Source organism: Anomaloglossus baeobatrachus, chromosome 4, assembly GCF_048569485.1.
Source record: "Anomaloglossus baeobatrachus isolate aAnoBae1 chromosome 4, aAnoBae1.hap1, whole genome shotgun sequence".
Classification (NCBI taxonomy): domain Eukaryota; kingdom Metazoa; phylum Chordata; class Amphibia; order Anura; family Aromobatidae; genus Anomaloglossus; species Anomaloglossus baeobatrachus.
Window position 1 is genome coordinate 128,592,042 of NC_134356.1, and position 14,610 is coordinate 128,606,651.

The window sequence follows — 14,610 nt, forward strand, 5'->3', positions numbered from 1 at the left end:
ACCAAGGGAATCCCAGTACCAAAGTGTCATGCAAATTATGCAACACCAAAAACTTACAAACCTCCTGATGATCTGGTGCAACCCGCATCATCACCTGGGTCCAAAACTGGGGCTTATTTTCAGCTAAAGGGTAGCATCAATACCTCTCAAAGGAATAGGAGTTTGCAAAGGTACCATAGGGAAACCACAACATTCAGCAAATCCAAAATCCATCAAGTTCAGGGCAGCTGAATCAATAAAAGCCATAGCTGAAAATGACGACTAGGGAACAGAGCAATGAAACTGACAAAAGAAACTTAGGCTGTATATTGCCCAAAGTAAATAAACAGGCAAATCGTTTTTCGTGCTTAGGGCAGACGGAAATAGTATGAGAGGCGTCTCCACAGAAAAAACATAGCTTATAACGCCGTCTAATACCCTGCCATTCAGCCCTAGAAAGGACCCTATCACACTGCATAGGCTCCGGAGACTGCTCTGAGAGCGACACCTCAGCTCGCATTGTTTTACGTTTTACGTTCACATAAACGTCAATCAGAAAGGACAATGACATAGAGTCATTGAGACCAGAAGGGACAGGAAAGCCCACCATAACATCCTTTACAGGCTCTGCCAAACCCTTCCAAAAAAGAGCCGCATCGTTCCATTCAGTAAGGATCGCCCACTTTCGAAATTTCTGACAATATATCTCTGCGGGTTCCTGACCCTGGATCAAAGCCAATAATGTCTTCTCGGCTTGATCAGTAGCATTAGGTTCATCATACAACAACCCCAGAACCTGAAAAAAAAAATCCACATCAGCAAGAATAGGATCTCCAGGCACCAGATAAAAAGCCCAATCCTGGGAGTCACCACGCAACAGGGAGATAACAAACTGAACTCGTTGCATGGAAGACCCTGAGGACTTTGGTTTCAAGGCAAAAACAACTTACAATTGTTCTTAAAGTTAACAAATTTAGACCGATCCCCAAAAAACAAATCAGGGACAGGGATCTTAGGTTCTACAGTAGGTGCCTGAGCAAGAAAATCATATATATCCTTAACCTGAGAAAAAAGATGATGAACTCGATCAGCTAATTGTGTAACATCTATTGGGGCACAAGATCCTCCACGACACCCAGAGAAGAATAGGAAAAATACAAAAAGAAAAAAAGAAAATCTGACACTTTTTTATTTCCTTCAATTGAGTACCCTTGTATCTTAAATCTGGCCGGTGATACTGTTATGATTCAGTGACTGAGGAGGATCAAAAAAAGGCAAAAACTAGGAAATCCAGAGTGTCACCAGAGTGGTTGGAAACTCAGCTGACTGCAGACCAGACACTGACAACACAACTAGAAGTGGCCGTGGGACGAGCTTATGATGACCTAGTCGCCTCGACACAGCCGGAGAACTAATTCTTCCTAAAGGGAGAAAAATACAAAAAGCTAATGTGCCTCAGAGCAGTTCCCCAAAGATATAGATAGCCCCCAAACATATAAAACCGGGGAGACATGATGAAACACAGTACACAGGTAGAAAACAGATTCAGCAAAGATGAAGCCCAAACTGTCTATATAGGAAAGAACAGAAAAGAGTACTGTCTGCAGTCGCGCAATACCCTAGAAAAAACCAACACACCTGATAGGAAAAAAGCTGAGACCACATGGCCTCTCCTCCACTATATCAGTACTCTGGTATTACTGGGATCCAAGCAAAACACTAATATAGAGGAAGGACTAAAATTAATACCAAGCATGACAAAACACAAATACATTTCAGAATATGGAGCAAGGTAAACAGACATTCCCAGCACAGAATGATCCAACTCCACCCAGAACTCCACAAACAAAAATCAGGGAATAAGCCTTAGTACCTCCAAATTAAACAACAGAAAATGGAAACAAAACAAGCAGAGGTACAAGACCAAAATTATCTGTTAGAAGTTCAGGTAGAAACAGAAGATAGGGCAGGCTTCAGAATGTCCACAGCACCACAGGAAGCAACATTAATCACCGGCCCAGACCAAGGGAAACTACTCAGTTATATAGGCCCAGTCTGAACAACCTGATTTCCAATCATCATCAGATGTCTGGCTTCTGTTAAACAGACCAACTCTACTACCAGCATTGGCCACAAGAGGGAGTCCCAAACCAGAACCCAGTCCAAATGTGTTCACAATAGTCCAACTTTATTGCCACATCGGCAGATCGATTGCCGGTCAGCATCATTACAATCAGGAACTTGTGGCAGCGGGGCTCTCCCGCGCCACCGCCAAAAAGATCTTTAGCACTAGAAGCCAGTTCAATGGTTACAGGTTGCTGAGTCCCCTTTTGAATTGCACTGCTTTGGTTAAAGTAGCCTTATCTTTCATCAGTTCCAACATGCGGAGCCGCAGTTCATCACTGGAGTTTCCACTCGCAGCCTGTTCCTTAGCTCCCATCGCACTGATGTAGTTGGCTGTAATCCCTGTTGCTTTAGCACAACACTGCCGCAATCCAGTCTGCGCAGTGCTTGGATGGCCCGGTCTTTGAACTGTACAAAGCTGAGATCAGGGCTTTGCATGGATAAAGTACACATGTGGGCATCGGGCAGAAGCCCCTCTATGAATTGATCAGTTAGCAGGCGATTCTCATTTTTCACCTCCTCCGGTTCCACCTCCTACACTGCTCTCATTGCCTCCTGAAGATTTAAAGCATAGTCCCAGATACGTTCTTGCACCTTTTGCTTACATCCATAGAATCACATTTTTATCTCAGCTGCTGTATAGGTATCAAAGGTTTCTTTGAGTTCTGCTAAAATGTCCTTTGCCACTCTTTTATCAGTCTCCGGACAAAATTTGACTTCACGTCGGGCTGCCCCGGTCAATTGACCGATGAGGACACTGGCTTTCTGTCCTTTCGTCAGAGGGTACACCTGGAATAAACTGTAAAGTCTTTCCTTGAAATCAGCTATGGTATATGTCTCCTCGGAATACTGGGGGAGCCACGTTGCCCTGAGAAGATATGGCATGGTAAATGGCAGCACTGAAGCTGGTGCCATTGCTGCGGGTTCGGCAACAGGGGCGGTTTGGTCTCTTTCCTCCATAGACATATCTCTGCCAGTTTTGAGTTTCCGGTCAACTGCTGGCAGTGGGGATCATTTTGGCGCTCTTTTTGGGCTTCACCCATGCTTTTGCTCTCTTTACGGGTACCGCCCACAATGACACGCCCCTTCTTTTCCCACGCAAAATGACTAATGGCGACTGTCCTTTTTAAGCAAAATGTTAAACACAGTCCAGTAAGGAGCACAGTACCCAGGTTTTGGGCCTGGTCACAATATTCTGTTTGTGACGCCAAAATGTAGCCCCCAGGGGGCAGGGGTATTCAGGCATGGGTCTCATACCTGGTTTACTCGTCACCGAGTCACTGTGGTGGTCTGGGATGTCGCGATGTCCTGCCTGGCTTCGTGCCCCGAGGTGTAGACCAATAAGGAGAGAGGATGATGGGGGTTGTAATAGGATGATTGTCGTGACACCATCTATGGTACGCGACCAGAGATTAGCCGCCATTGCTGTCGCTGTCCTCTGGAGCGGATGGTAATAGCAGCCGAAGATGGTATCGCTCCCCACAGGTGGAGTGGGCCCTGGGAAGGATGATGAGGGGAGTAGTGATGGTAATGGCCTTTGGCGCCAAGACGTGGGGTGGCAGCGCCGGTAATAAGAGTCTGAGTCAGATGCTGCGATTCCAGGTGTCTTTACTCACTCTTTGTGCCGCTCGCCCGGGTAGTACCGCTCACCCGCTGTGATGTGCCCTGTCGACCTCGGATAAGTTAGAAGCAGTCACCGATGTTTGAAAGAAGAAAGACCTTTGTCAGAGTTGCCCTTCCAGCCGTGAGGAACCAGGGCTGAGTGCTCCACTTCAAGCTGCAGGCCCCATGAAGAGAAGAGAAGAGAAGAGAAAAAAGTGGTGATGGTGTCGTGTCCCAGAACTGGTGTCCCAGGTAGACTGACTGAAGATTGTGTGAGTTTGCTCCTACTTCTACCCCAAGTGGAACCCGCCCCCCAGGTGGCTGGCTTCAGTGACTGGGGAGGTCCCATGCATCGTGATAGCCACCCCCCTATCTACCCTGAGCCATCCCCCCTGTGAGAAGGCTCCTAAGCTGTATGTAAAGTGTAAATGTGGAACACCGGTGATTAACCCCTTCCTTACCTGAGGCGAATACCGCACCTTAAATAAGGTGCAATACTCTGTGGCGACTGGAGCCTCAGGGGCGCCACATGTGTGGCCTCAGGGGCACCAGTGTTGTGACCCATTGTCAGGCACCCAGCGACCATTATGTTATGGCATATCCTAGCATTATGCAATCACTTACTGAACATAAAATACCATAAGCTTTGGGTGGCATTTTGTACCATAACCCCAGCCTTCAACCATAGGCTCACTTCTGCCCAAATCACTATGTATCAGCAAGAGCTGTAGGAAATTCTTGTTTTACTAACTAGAATTCACGTTTGGCAAATCTATCATTTCACAGAATCTCTGATAACTTGTTAGGTCAAAATATGCAAAGTTTAATATAAGAAGGATTGTAATATATCTTATCAGAACGTTTTGCGTTTAGCCCACTTATGAGCCACTGCTTCCTTTCCCCTGCCTTTTGAAATCACCATCCATTCTGAAAAGCAACTTAAATCCATCAAACAAGACAGACTGCCACCATAGTGAGGTGTCAGGTTACAGAGCCCATTAATCTCTATGGAGTTAAGTTAGCTTGAAGTCCACAGTTACACTGCTCAGTACTGCTATGCAATGATGTGATGTGACCTGCTGCACTGGGATGTGAGATGCCAAGGAAAAATGATGGCGGAGAGAGCGGACCGCTCCCTCTTTAATCATTACTTTCAACTGTGAAATAATGTGTGGAGTGCCCTCTGGCACCAGGTAAACCACGATTTACGGGCCCCATACTGACCATGTGGTCTGCCACCATTGGTGTCATTATAATATTTGGAGGACTATGTCGGTACCTTTATACTTTATGGAGGGTTATGTAGAGGCTATTACACTATATACAAGCAATCATACATTAGGAAGGTTTATGTGTGGTTCATCAGACTGTGTGGAGAGTTGTATGGGGGCCATTCTGCTGCTTAGAAGGCTTAGTGGGGGCCATTATACTGTTTGGAGGACTAATTGTGGGCCATTATACTGTTTGGAGGGCTATGTGTGAGCCATTATAATGTTTGTAGGGCTGTTTAGCAGCTATTATAATGTTTGCAGGACAATGTGGGGGAGGGACCATTACACTGCAAATTTGTGTGGGTTGAGAGCTATGTGAGGCCATTATTCTGTATGCAAGCATTTAAAGAGTTTGAAGATTTGTGTGGGGGCTATAATACTGTGTAGAGGGCTATGTATGGGCCATTATTCTGTTTGGAGGGCTGTATGGAGGCCATTATTCTTTTTAGAGGTCTGTGTGGGAGTCATTTTACTGTTTGGAGGGCTAGTGGGGGCTATTATATCGTGTGTAGGATTGTGTTGGGGCCATCATACTGTGTGGAGAGGTGTGGAGGGCATTATACTGTATGTATTCTCATTATACTGCATGGAGGGCTGTGTGGGGGTCACAATTGGGAACAATACTGTATTGTGGTCGCCATACTTTGCCATGGGAGTTGAGGGGGGTACAGTAGGGTCATCATACTGTGCGAGTAGTGAATACTGTGGATGAATTCACTGTGAGGGCATCATACTATGTTTGGGGGCACTTCTGTCTGCGTCATACTTTATGGGGGTAATGAAAGGGGAATCTGACGGCTTCAATAGGGGAAACATTACTTTGTTGGGACTGTAAAGTTGTTAGATATACTCTTTTGTGACCCAGCTGAAACTTCTGCTATGGGATCCTATGATTTTTGTGTACGCTCCTGTTTTAGGCATATCAATATATCTCTTTCAGATATGTGTAAAAGGACCCAATGTATTTAAAGGCTACCTTAAAGATAAAGAAAAGACAGAAGAGGCTTTAGATGAGGATGGCTGGCTTTACACTGGAGATGTTGGAAGGTGGCTACCGGTAATTAACTGTTCAACCAATATGTAAATTATATGAATTCCTTTTCCCTTTAAATTAAACTAACCAGACTTGATTCATGCCGGTTTTGGCCTTCATTTGAGAAGCCATTCCTACTTTTTCCATAAAAAGAGAAATTAAAATCCTACAGTAAACCATGTTTGGGTGTACCATGCACGCAGCATTAGATGATATAAATGTCCAGTGCTCAAGTGTGAATGAACCCTGAAATTGAAGGCTGCTGCCCCCTTAACATTTTATATTTTCTCTTGACTTCAGAATGGTACACTTAAAATCATAGACCGGAAGAAACATATCTTTAAGCTTGCACAAGGGGAGTACATTGCGCCAGAAAAAATTGAAAATATTTATATACGCAGTGAACCTGTGTCCCAAATATATGTCCATGGAGATAGTCTACAGGTAAGTGCCATCTACAGCATAATCCATTATGTTTGATTTCTTCAGCCTTTTTTAAGACAAGTTCTATTTAAATAAAGTGATTGTCTTGGACTTTTGCTGGTTCTAAATATCTTATCTGGGGGGTGTGATACCTGGCACCTCTGCCAATCATCTATTCCCGGTGCCAGTGGTGGCCGGATGTGCTCAGTTATGGCTCTACACAGCACAGCTCCGCCAATAGCTGAGGCCGGGTACTGCACATCTAACCCCAATTCATTTGAATAGGAGGCACATGTGCTGCCCTTGGCCACCAACACTATACCATTGATGGAACTGTTGATTGGCAGGTGTGCACCCCCACAAATCAGATATTGATGACCTATTCTAAGGGGCCCTTTGCACACTACGACATCGCAGGTGCGATGTCGGTGGGGTCAAATCGAAAGTGACGCACTTCCGGCGTCGCTCTCGACATCGTAGTGTGTAAATCATTTTAACTACGATTACCGAGCGCAAAAGCGTCGGTATCGTATGATCGGTGTAGTGTCGGTCATTTTCATTATTTTGGCTGCTGCGATGGTACGATGTTGTTCCTCGTTCCTGCGGCAGCACACATCCCTGTGTATGAAGTCGCAGGAGCGAGGAACATCTCCTACCTGTGTCCCGTCTGCAATGCGGAAGGAAAGAGGTGGGCGGGATGTTTACGTCCCGCTCATCTCCGCCCCTCCGCTTCTATTGGCCACCTGCCGTGTGACGTCGCCGTGACGCCACACGACCCGCCCCCTTAGGAAGGAGGCGGGTCGCCGGCCAGAGCGACGTCGCAGGGCAGGTAAGTGCATGTGAAGCTGCCGTAGCGATAATATTCGCTACGGCAGCTATCACAAAATAGCGCAGCTGCGACAGGGGTGGGGACTATCGCGCTCGGCATCGCAGCATTGGCTTGCGATGTCGTAGTGTGCAAAGGGCCCCTAAGGTTAGGCCATCAATGTGAAAGTCCAGCACAATCACTTCAGAGGGTTTTTGTGCCATGCAGGGTCTTAACCCCCAAAATTTACATTAAGTAAGGGGCATGTTAGAAGTCTGACAGATATTAACATGTATGCAATGTAATATATCAGGCAGTTTAGGTGTGCAGATAAAAGCAACTTCTTGCATTGTTTCTATTTCCACATCAAACCAGCATGTAATGTATGAGACCATATTTTGGCATATAACTATGCTGGCCAACTTTGAAGAGGATCATCTGGGAAATGTTAAAGTGGATAAGAAAAAGAAGAGTGCACCACACAACGCTTCTCCCCCTCATGAATCTCTCATTTATTCACTCTATTGAATTTTACTCAGAAGTATAACACTTATCACTCTACAGATCATACAGTACTGATTTAACAGCCAGGACTTGTCTCTGTAGAGTTTTGCACATAGTGTGAGTGCAGACTTTGCTTCCTAGACTGGGTACCCGGTTTAAACACCCCAAAATTACTAGCTCCCCCCACTTAAAAATATCAATTATGCTTTTGTAGCCATATATTATAAGTTAGGATACTGTATATAAAAATAAAGGAAAAATACAATTTATAGGAAGAGTAGTGTATGTAATAAAGAATGATGTTATACATTCTAATGGAGGGCAGTGATTGTAATAAATTGTATTGCTATACTGTCTGATGGAGGAGACTATATAAGACAGGACAATGCTATATATACTAATGGAGTACAAAGAATATAATAAAGGACAATGCTACACATAGTAATGGAAGAAACTGTAATATAGGATAACACAATACATAGTAAGGCTAGGTTCACACACTGCGTTTTTTTGACGCTGCGTTTCTGTGCGTTTTTTAATGCTAAAACCGCACAAACGCAGCGTCTTTAAAAACGCATGAAAAAACGCACGCGTTTTTTGCCGCAATTTGCTGCGTTTTTTGCTGCGTTTTGCTGCGTTTTTGCTCACTGCGTCTTTATGCGTTTTTTATCAGTGAACAAAAAAAAAAGGTCTGATGTCATTTCATTTTTCAATATGTTCTTCATTCTCCACTAGTGTATGCAGGAGAGCAGACAGCTGCAGAAGTACAAGGCTCAGCATACTCCATCCAATAGTGTATGCAGGAGAGCCAACAGAAGCTGCAGAACTACAAGGCTCAGTATACTCCATCCAATAGTGTATGCAGGAGAGCAGACAGCAACTGCAGAACTACAAGGCTCAGCATGCTCCATCCAGGACTGTATGCTGGAGGGAGAGTCTGGTGGGAGCAGACCTACAAGGCTCAGCATCCTCCATCCAATAGTGTATGCAGGAGAGCAGACAGCAGCTGTCAAACTACAAGGCTCAGCATCCTCCATCCAATAGTGTATGCAGGAGAGCAGACAGCAGCTGCATAACTACAAGGCTCAGCATCCTCCATCCAATAGTGTATGCAGGAGAGCAGACAGCAGCTGTCGAACTACAAGGCTCAGCATCCTCCTTCCATGACTGTATGCAGGATTTCTTTGCCCCCCCCCCCCCAAACAAGAAAAATGATGTCGGCTTTGCCATATTTTGGTATGCTAGCCGGGTACAGCAGGCAGGTACGGGCTGCCCCCAACCCCCAGCTGCCTATTTGTACTCGGCTGGGAACCAAAAATATAGAGAAGCCCTTTTTTTTAATTATTTCATGAATTTCATGAAATAATTAAAAAAAAAAAATGACGTGAGCTTCGCCTAATTTTTGTGTCCAGCCGGGTACAACTAGGCAGCTGGGGATTGGAATCCACAGTGCAGGGTGCCCATGATTTCTGGGCACCCCCGCTGCGAATTGCAGTCCGCAGCCACCCCAGAAAATGGCGCTTTCATGGAAGCGCCATCTTCTGGCGCTGTATCCAACTCCTCCAGCTGCCCTGATGCCGGGTGGCTCACTGGGTAATAATGGGGTTAGGGCTAGCTGTATATTATCAGCTGGCCCTAAGCCCGAAATTCATGGTGTCACGCCAATATTAGGCATGGCCACCATGAATTTCTAGTAAAGATAAAAAAAACACAACACACAGAAAAATATTTTTATTAGAAATAAAACACAACACAATTAGTGACTCTATCTTTATTGAAATAAAGAACCCCCCTCCGCAGTAATCCTGGGTCAAGGGTCCCGCGCCGTCCAATCCTAATCCAATATCATCTGATCGGTTTTCTGGAAGGCAAAGCGATCAGAAGATGTGTCAGGTTCACATCACACATCAGCTGATTGTATAAAAGCCGTTTATACAATCAGCAGATGCATCGGTGCAAAAAAAAAAAAAATACTCACTTATGTGCTGATTACCGGCAGCTCCTAAAGCGGAGTCTAGTCCCGTCCGATCGCTGCAGAGCTGCCGGTAATCAGGGATGAAGTCTCCTGACGCATCCGCTGATAGGTTAAACCGGCCGGCCGCTGGCGTCACCCTGAGACTTACGATCAGCTGATGCGTCAGGTGACTGCATCAGGTGATCCATCGCCAGGGCCTGCATCCTGCAGGCATACGTACCCGGGGAGACTGCACACACCCGGAGCGGCGGTACTGGGAGGAGGCGCTGGGAGCGGACATGGCACCGGGACCCTGCAGACAGGTGAGTAGGATATTTTTTTTTCTACTGTTCACTTTTGATTTAGCAGCCGCTTCCACCTCCTGCCCGTACATGACTCCGCACGGCAGCTGACATGCACAGGACTGGAGGTGGAAGCGGCGGTGACGGTACAGGGAGGATTCACGCTTCTGTATTTACTGACAGAAGGAATCCTCTTCCTATACATGTCACTTTACAGCCCACCTCCTGCGTTTATAGCTGCGTTTTTGGTCTTAGAAACGCACCAAAACGCACCTATTTGCGTTTCTCATTGCGTCTTTCAACATCCCATTGCACTCAATGGATGAAAAGCGCAGTGAAAAACGCGGGAATAATTGTGGCACCACAAAAACGCAGCTGAAAAAAAACGCTGTGTGCAGACAGCAAAAATGAAAACTCGTAGACTTTGCTGGGGAAGCAAAGTCATGCAGTTTTCTGAGCAAAAACGCACCCGAAAACTGCTCAAAAACGCTGCGAAAAACGCACTGTGTGAACTTACCCTAATAGAGGACATTGTGCCTAATAAAGAAGGTCACTGTATAGAGAAGTGTACATATGAGTACAGTAAAGAATAAGTGTAGGCATTGCTTCTTAGACCAGACAACCTTTCTAATATGTTACTGTGCACTGTAATACAATTAAATGCCACTGTGCCCCTTAATATAGCACTGTGTCCCCCTTATATAGTTAATATGCCAACGTATTAGTAATCCCTGGACCTCTCCCCGGGTCTCTCATACTGAGAAAGGACTTATAGTTTTGATGAGACCTGGGAGGATTCAGCACAAGTAAGCGAAAGGTCACAGCATCTTGACATCACGGCATGTGTTGTAAATTTTACATGTGCAGAAACTTCCCAGACCTTATTAAATTTGAAAATTTCAGAGCACACAGTGGCAATCTAAAGACCAGATGCAGATGGGCCAGAGAGGTGAGCAGTGAGATCACTTTTTTTTTTTGTTTTAATAATGTTTTACATTTATTATGCTCTGGAGTCTGGAGAGACCCTAGAGCATAATAAGGGGCTTTAGATTTGAAGGAACTATTTTCCCAGAAAGATCCACGCAAGCAAGTGAATTTGAATTTTCACAGATCCACTCATCTCTATCTCTCACATCTACCCCAGCGAGTCCCTCCTCATTCAGCAGGAAACTCCTTTCCATATTTTCAAGAGATATCAGCAGGGGTGCACATACTGCCAGTGCAGTCGGTCCAGTTGCACTGGGGCTCCGAAGGGAAGGGGAGCCCTAACAACTGGTGAAACTTGTAGGCCCATCTATAATAGGCTAACAGGGGATGAAGAATAAGTGTTCGCTTTGCCCTGGAGTCACATCTTGGAGCAGGATACTGCAGAAGACAACTGTGGACAAGTCTGATCAGAAGAGTCAGGCATGTCTGCAAATTGCAGAAGTGACAGGCTCCATGTGCATAGCAAAGAAGCGCTGCCTGGTATTGACATGTACTAACCATCATGTGCCTGTTAAGTGCCTCTGTCAATCTTTTACAGTAAATGGAGTCAAAAATAAGTAAAACCAATTTTTGACCTGCTGTTGATTTGTTCATTCTTCCTCCTATAGCTGACAGTAAAACTTGGCTCAGATTTATCCTGCACGCTACATTGAGCACTTACATCGGGGATAACATGTAAATGTCTGAAATACATGATTCAGACAAAACTCCTGCTGGAGAATTCCCTATAACGAGGCAGAGAGAGTCACTGTGGACTCTGACCTATGATCAAGCGGTGTCTCTCTTTTTAGGTGTGCACAAAAGCGCGGCCGGCCACAGGTTTATGCACCTCTTAAAAGCCGGACACCATTAACAAAGACCACACAGAACCTGAAGTAACCCTGCCTGCCTCACTAGTGAATAGAGTAATTTGGGGTTTCATCTGAATCATATGTTTCAGATATTTAGATGAAAACTCTGTAAGTGCTCAGCGTAGATGTGGCGCCCTGGACAAGCCAGGGGCCACAGAGAACAACACCAACACACCCCACACTCCCTGCAGGCACATCAAGGTCAGACATAAAACCCTTGTTGCCTTCCTCCAGGGGCTGATGTCCACACCAGGGGGTGGAGCCAGGCGGTTGGTCTCCGCCCACCAAGGAGTTCACAGTCCTGGAGGAGGGAAAAACAGGCAGATAGAGTTTGGAGGAGGAAGTGGAAGGAGGAAAGTAGTAGAGAGGAGAAAAGTGACAGCGAAAGAGCCTGAAGTTGGTCCGGGTGTGTGGCCCGGACAGAACAGCAAGGTTGTCAGACGGTGGTGACCGTCTGCAGGAGTGGCCGATTGGAGTCTACCGTAAGGACCATGGACGGGCGTTGGCCCGGCGGTACGGGACCGGTACACAAAGAGAAGCCAGCACCAGATGCAGGGGCTTTTCGGACCCCGGCAAGGCTAGGAGTCGCCGTGAATTTGCCGAATCCGTTAGTGAAGGGGACCTCCTGGGTTTCCAAACAGTCAAGTCCCGACAGAAGGCAGCCGTCCAACCGTGCAGGGGGGACACCGCCACCGCCAAGGGCAACCGTGTCCCAGGGCCAGCGCCTGCGGGCAAAAGGGGCTCCTCCGGCACATATCCAAGTTGGGGAGCGGGTTACCGGTGGGAACCCATCGAAACCAACAAAGGACTTAGGTGCAGGGAGAGACAGTCACCACTAACCTGCAGGGAGGAACAACCGCAGCCGTCTGGGGGACCCGTCCATCCAGCCGAGTGTTTTACCAAGAACTGTGTCCTGATTACAGGCTGAGTGAGTACCCCCGTGCCGTACGGCACAGCGCTGCCCCTGCGACCCTGCACCTCACCAGGCCCCGCAACCCGCCTGTCACCCATCCCAACCCCATCACCGGGCCCCGGGACAACCAACCCCCTACCCACGGAGGGGAGAACTACCATCAAAGCTGCTCCCTGTCACCGCTCCCGGGATCCCCGTCCAGAGCAGCGGTGGTGTCCACAAAATCACCACAACCGTGGGTGGCGTCACGGACAATAATAAAATCCCCACAATCAACCCCCTTTTCACTCATGGGCGAGGAACGCCGCTCGAGTCCCCGGGATCCGGCCCACCCTTCGAGCCACCACCGAGCAGCAGCAGCAGCAGCCGGACCCGAGCAGTGGGAGAGCGCAGCGTCCCCTCCTCCGCCCACGACAACTTGTCGTCACGAACAGAATCCTACCGTTCTACCGACTGGTGGAAGTTCGCCTTGTGTGACCGCCGGAGGTGTCCGGCCGGAAAATTTGAAAAGCTGCCATCTTGGGCGCGAAGAGTTCCCTCTCGAGCGTCTCCTCGAGTAGTGGAGGAGCGAAGGCCAAAACCCCGCCCCTGTGAAGGAGGGGCCGGAAAGAGGCTAAGGGGGACGAAAACAAGATGTCTGCGCCTGACGGAGCCGCTGGAGGAGCGGCGGACGCAGCCGTGGGAGCACCCGCAGATGGGAATGGGCCTGCCCAGGTCCCGGCCGCACTGGCGGGGGGCGCCGCGGCCACAGCTCTCGCTCAGGTGATGCCGTTCTCTTTGCCCTATGTGCCCGGAGCTGTCTGGCTACCGCAGTATGATGGGAAACCTGATGCTTTGCAGGTTTTCCGGAAAAAGCTTAACCCGCTACTGGAACTGTACCCCCTGACTGATAAGCAATGTGCAGTGCTAGTGCTGGGGCAGCTAACCGGTGCGGCTGAGCAAGAGGCAGAGACCTGGGCTGAGGGGGACCGGTCCTCTGTAGCCACCATCTTTGAAAAGCTGCAGACTGCCTTTGAGACCCGTACCGAGGCGGAGTTGCGGATGCAGTTCTATCAATGCCGACAACGACCCGCAGATAGCATTCGGGACTATGCCCTGCGCCTGCAAACTGCACTCCGCACCCTGAAGCGGGTGGACAACATCAACAGTGTGGACAGTAACAAGATGCTAAGTGAGCAGTTTGTGCAGGGGATGAGATCCTCAGAGGACCGCAAACAGCTTTGTCTGTGGGCCTTAGAACACCCTGACGCGGACTTTGCCATCAAGGCTCTGCAACCTCCCGCATTAGATACTCCTGAACCAACCCCGTGGCCAGTTCAGACTGCTCCCATTGTGGTGCCCCCTACCCCACCAGCACCTCCAGTGCCTGCAGCCCCGAGCGGGGCGATGGAAGAACTCGCTGATCGAGTCCGCCGCATAGATGGGGACCTTGCTAAGATTCTCGCCGCACTCCAGCCTCCAACCAGATCCCAGGCACCGGTGAAGATGCAACTCACCGACAGCCCGGAGGACGTCCCCTGGATGCAGCGGAGAAGGGCCAATGATTCCCGGAATGGGCCCTCAATCTGTTACAGGTGCAGCCAACCCGGCCACTACTCCCGACGGTGTCCGTTAAACGAGCAACCCCTGGGGCCACGGGCCAATCCTCAGGAGTAGAACCTCATGGCCCCCCAGACTGGCGGGACCGGTACATCGGGGCCCGACCCATAATCCCCGTGGCTGTGGACGGCATACCGGTAATGGCTCTCCTGGACACTGGATCACAGGTAACCACCATACCATACACATTGTATCAACGGTATTGGGGAACAGACGAGCTGGCTCCCCCAGATGCCAGCATAACACTGATTGCTGCTAATGGA

General features: G+C 48.1%; 1 protein-coding gene across 3 annotated transcripts in view; it reads left to right on the forward strand.

Annotated features, from left to right (window-relative positions):
* The window catches only part of ACSL6 (acyl-CoA synthetase long chain family member 6), a 439,484-nt gene that overhangs the window by 395,405 nt on the left and 29,469 nt on the right, over window positions 1-14,610 (forward strand). For all 3 annotated transcript variants that reach the window (XM_075344540.1, XM_075344541.1, XM_075344539.1), the window contains 2 exons: window positions 5,917-6,033; window positions 6,310-6,453. In XM_075344540.1, the coding sequence (XP_075200655.1) occupies window positions 5,917-6,033; window positions 6,310-6,453 (261 nt within the window). The remainder of the gene's footprint in view (window positions 1-5,916; window positions 6,034-6,309; window positions 6,454-14,610) is intronic.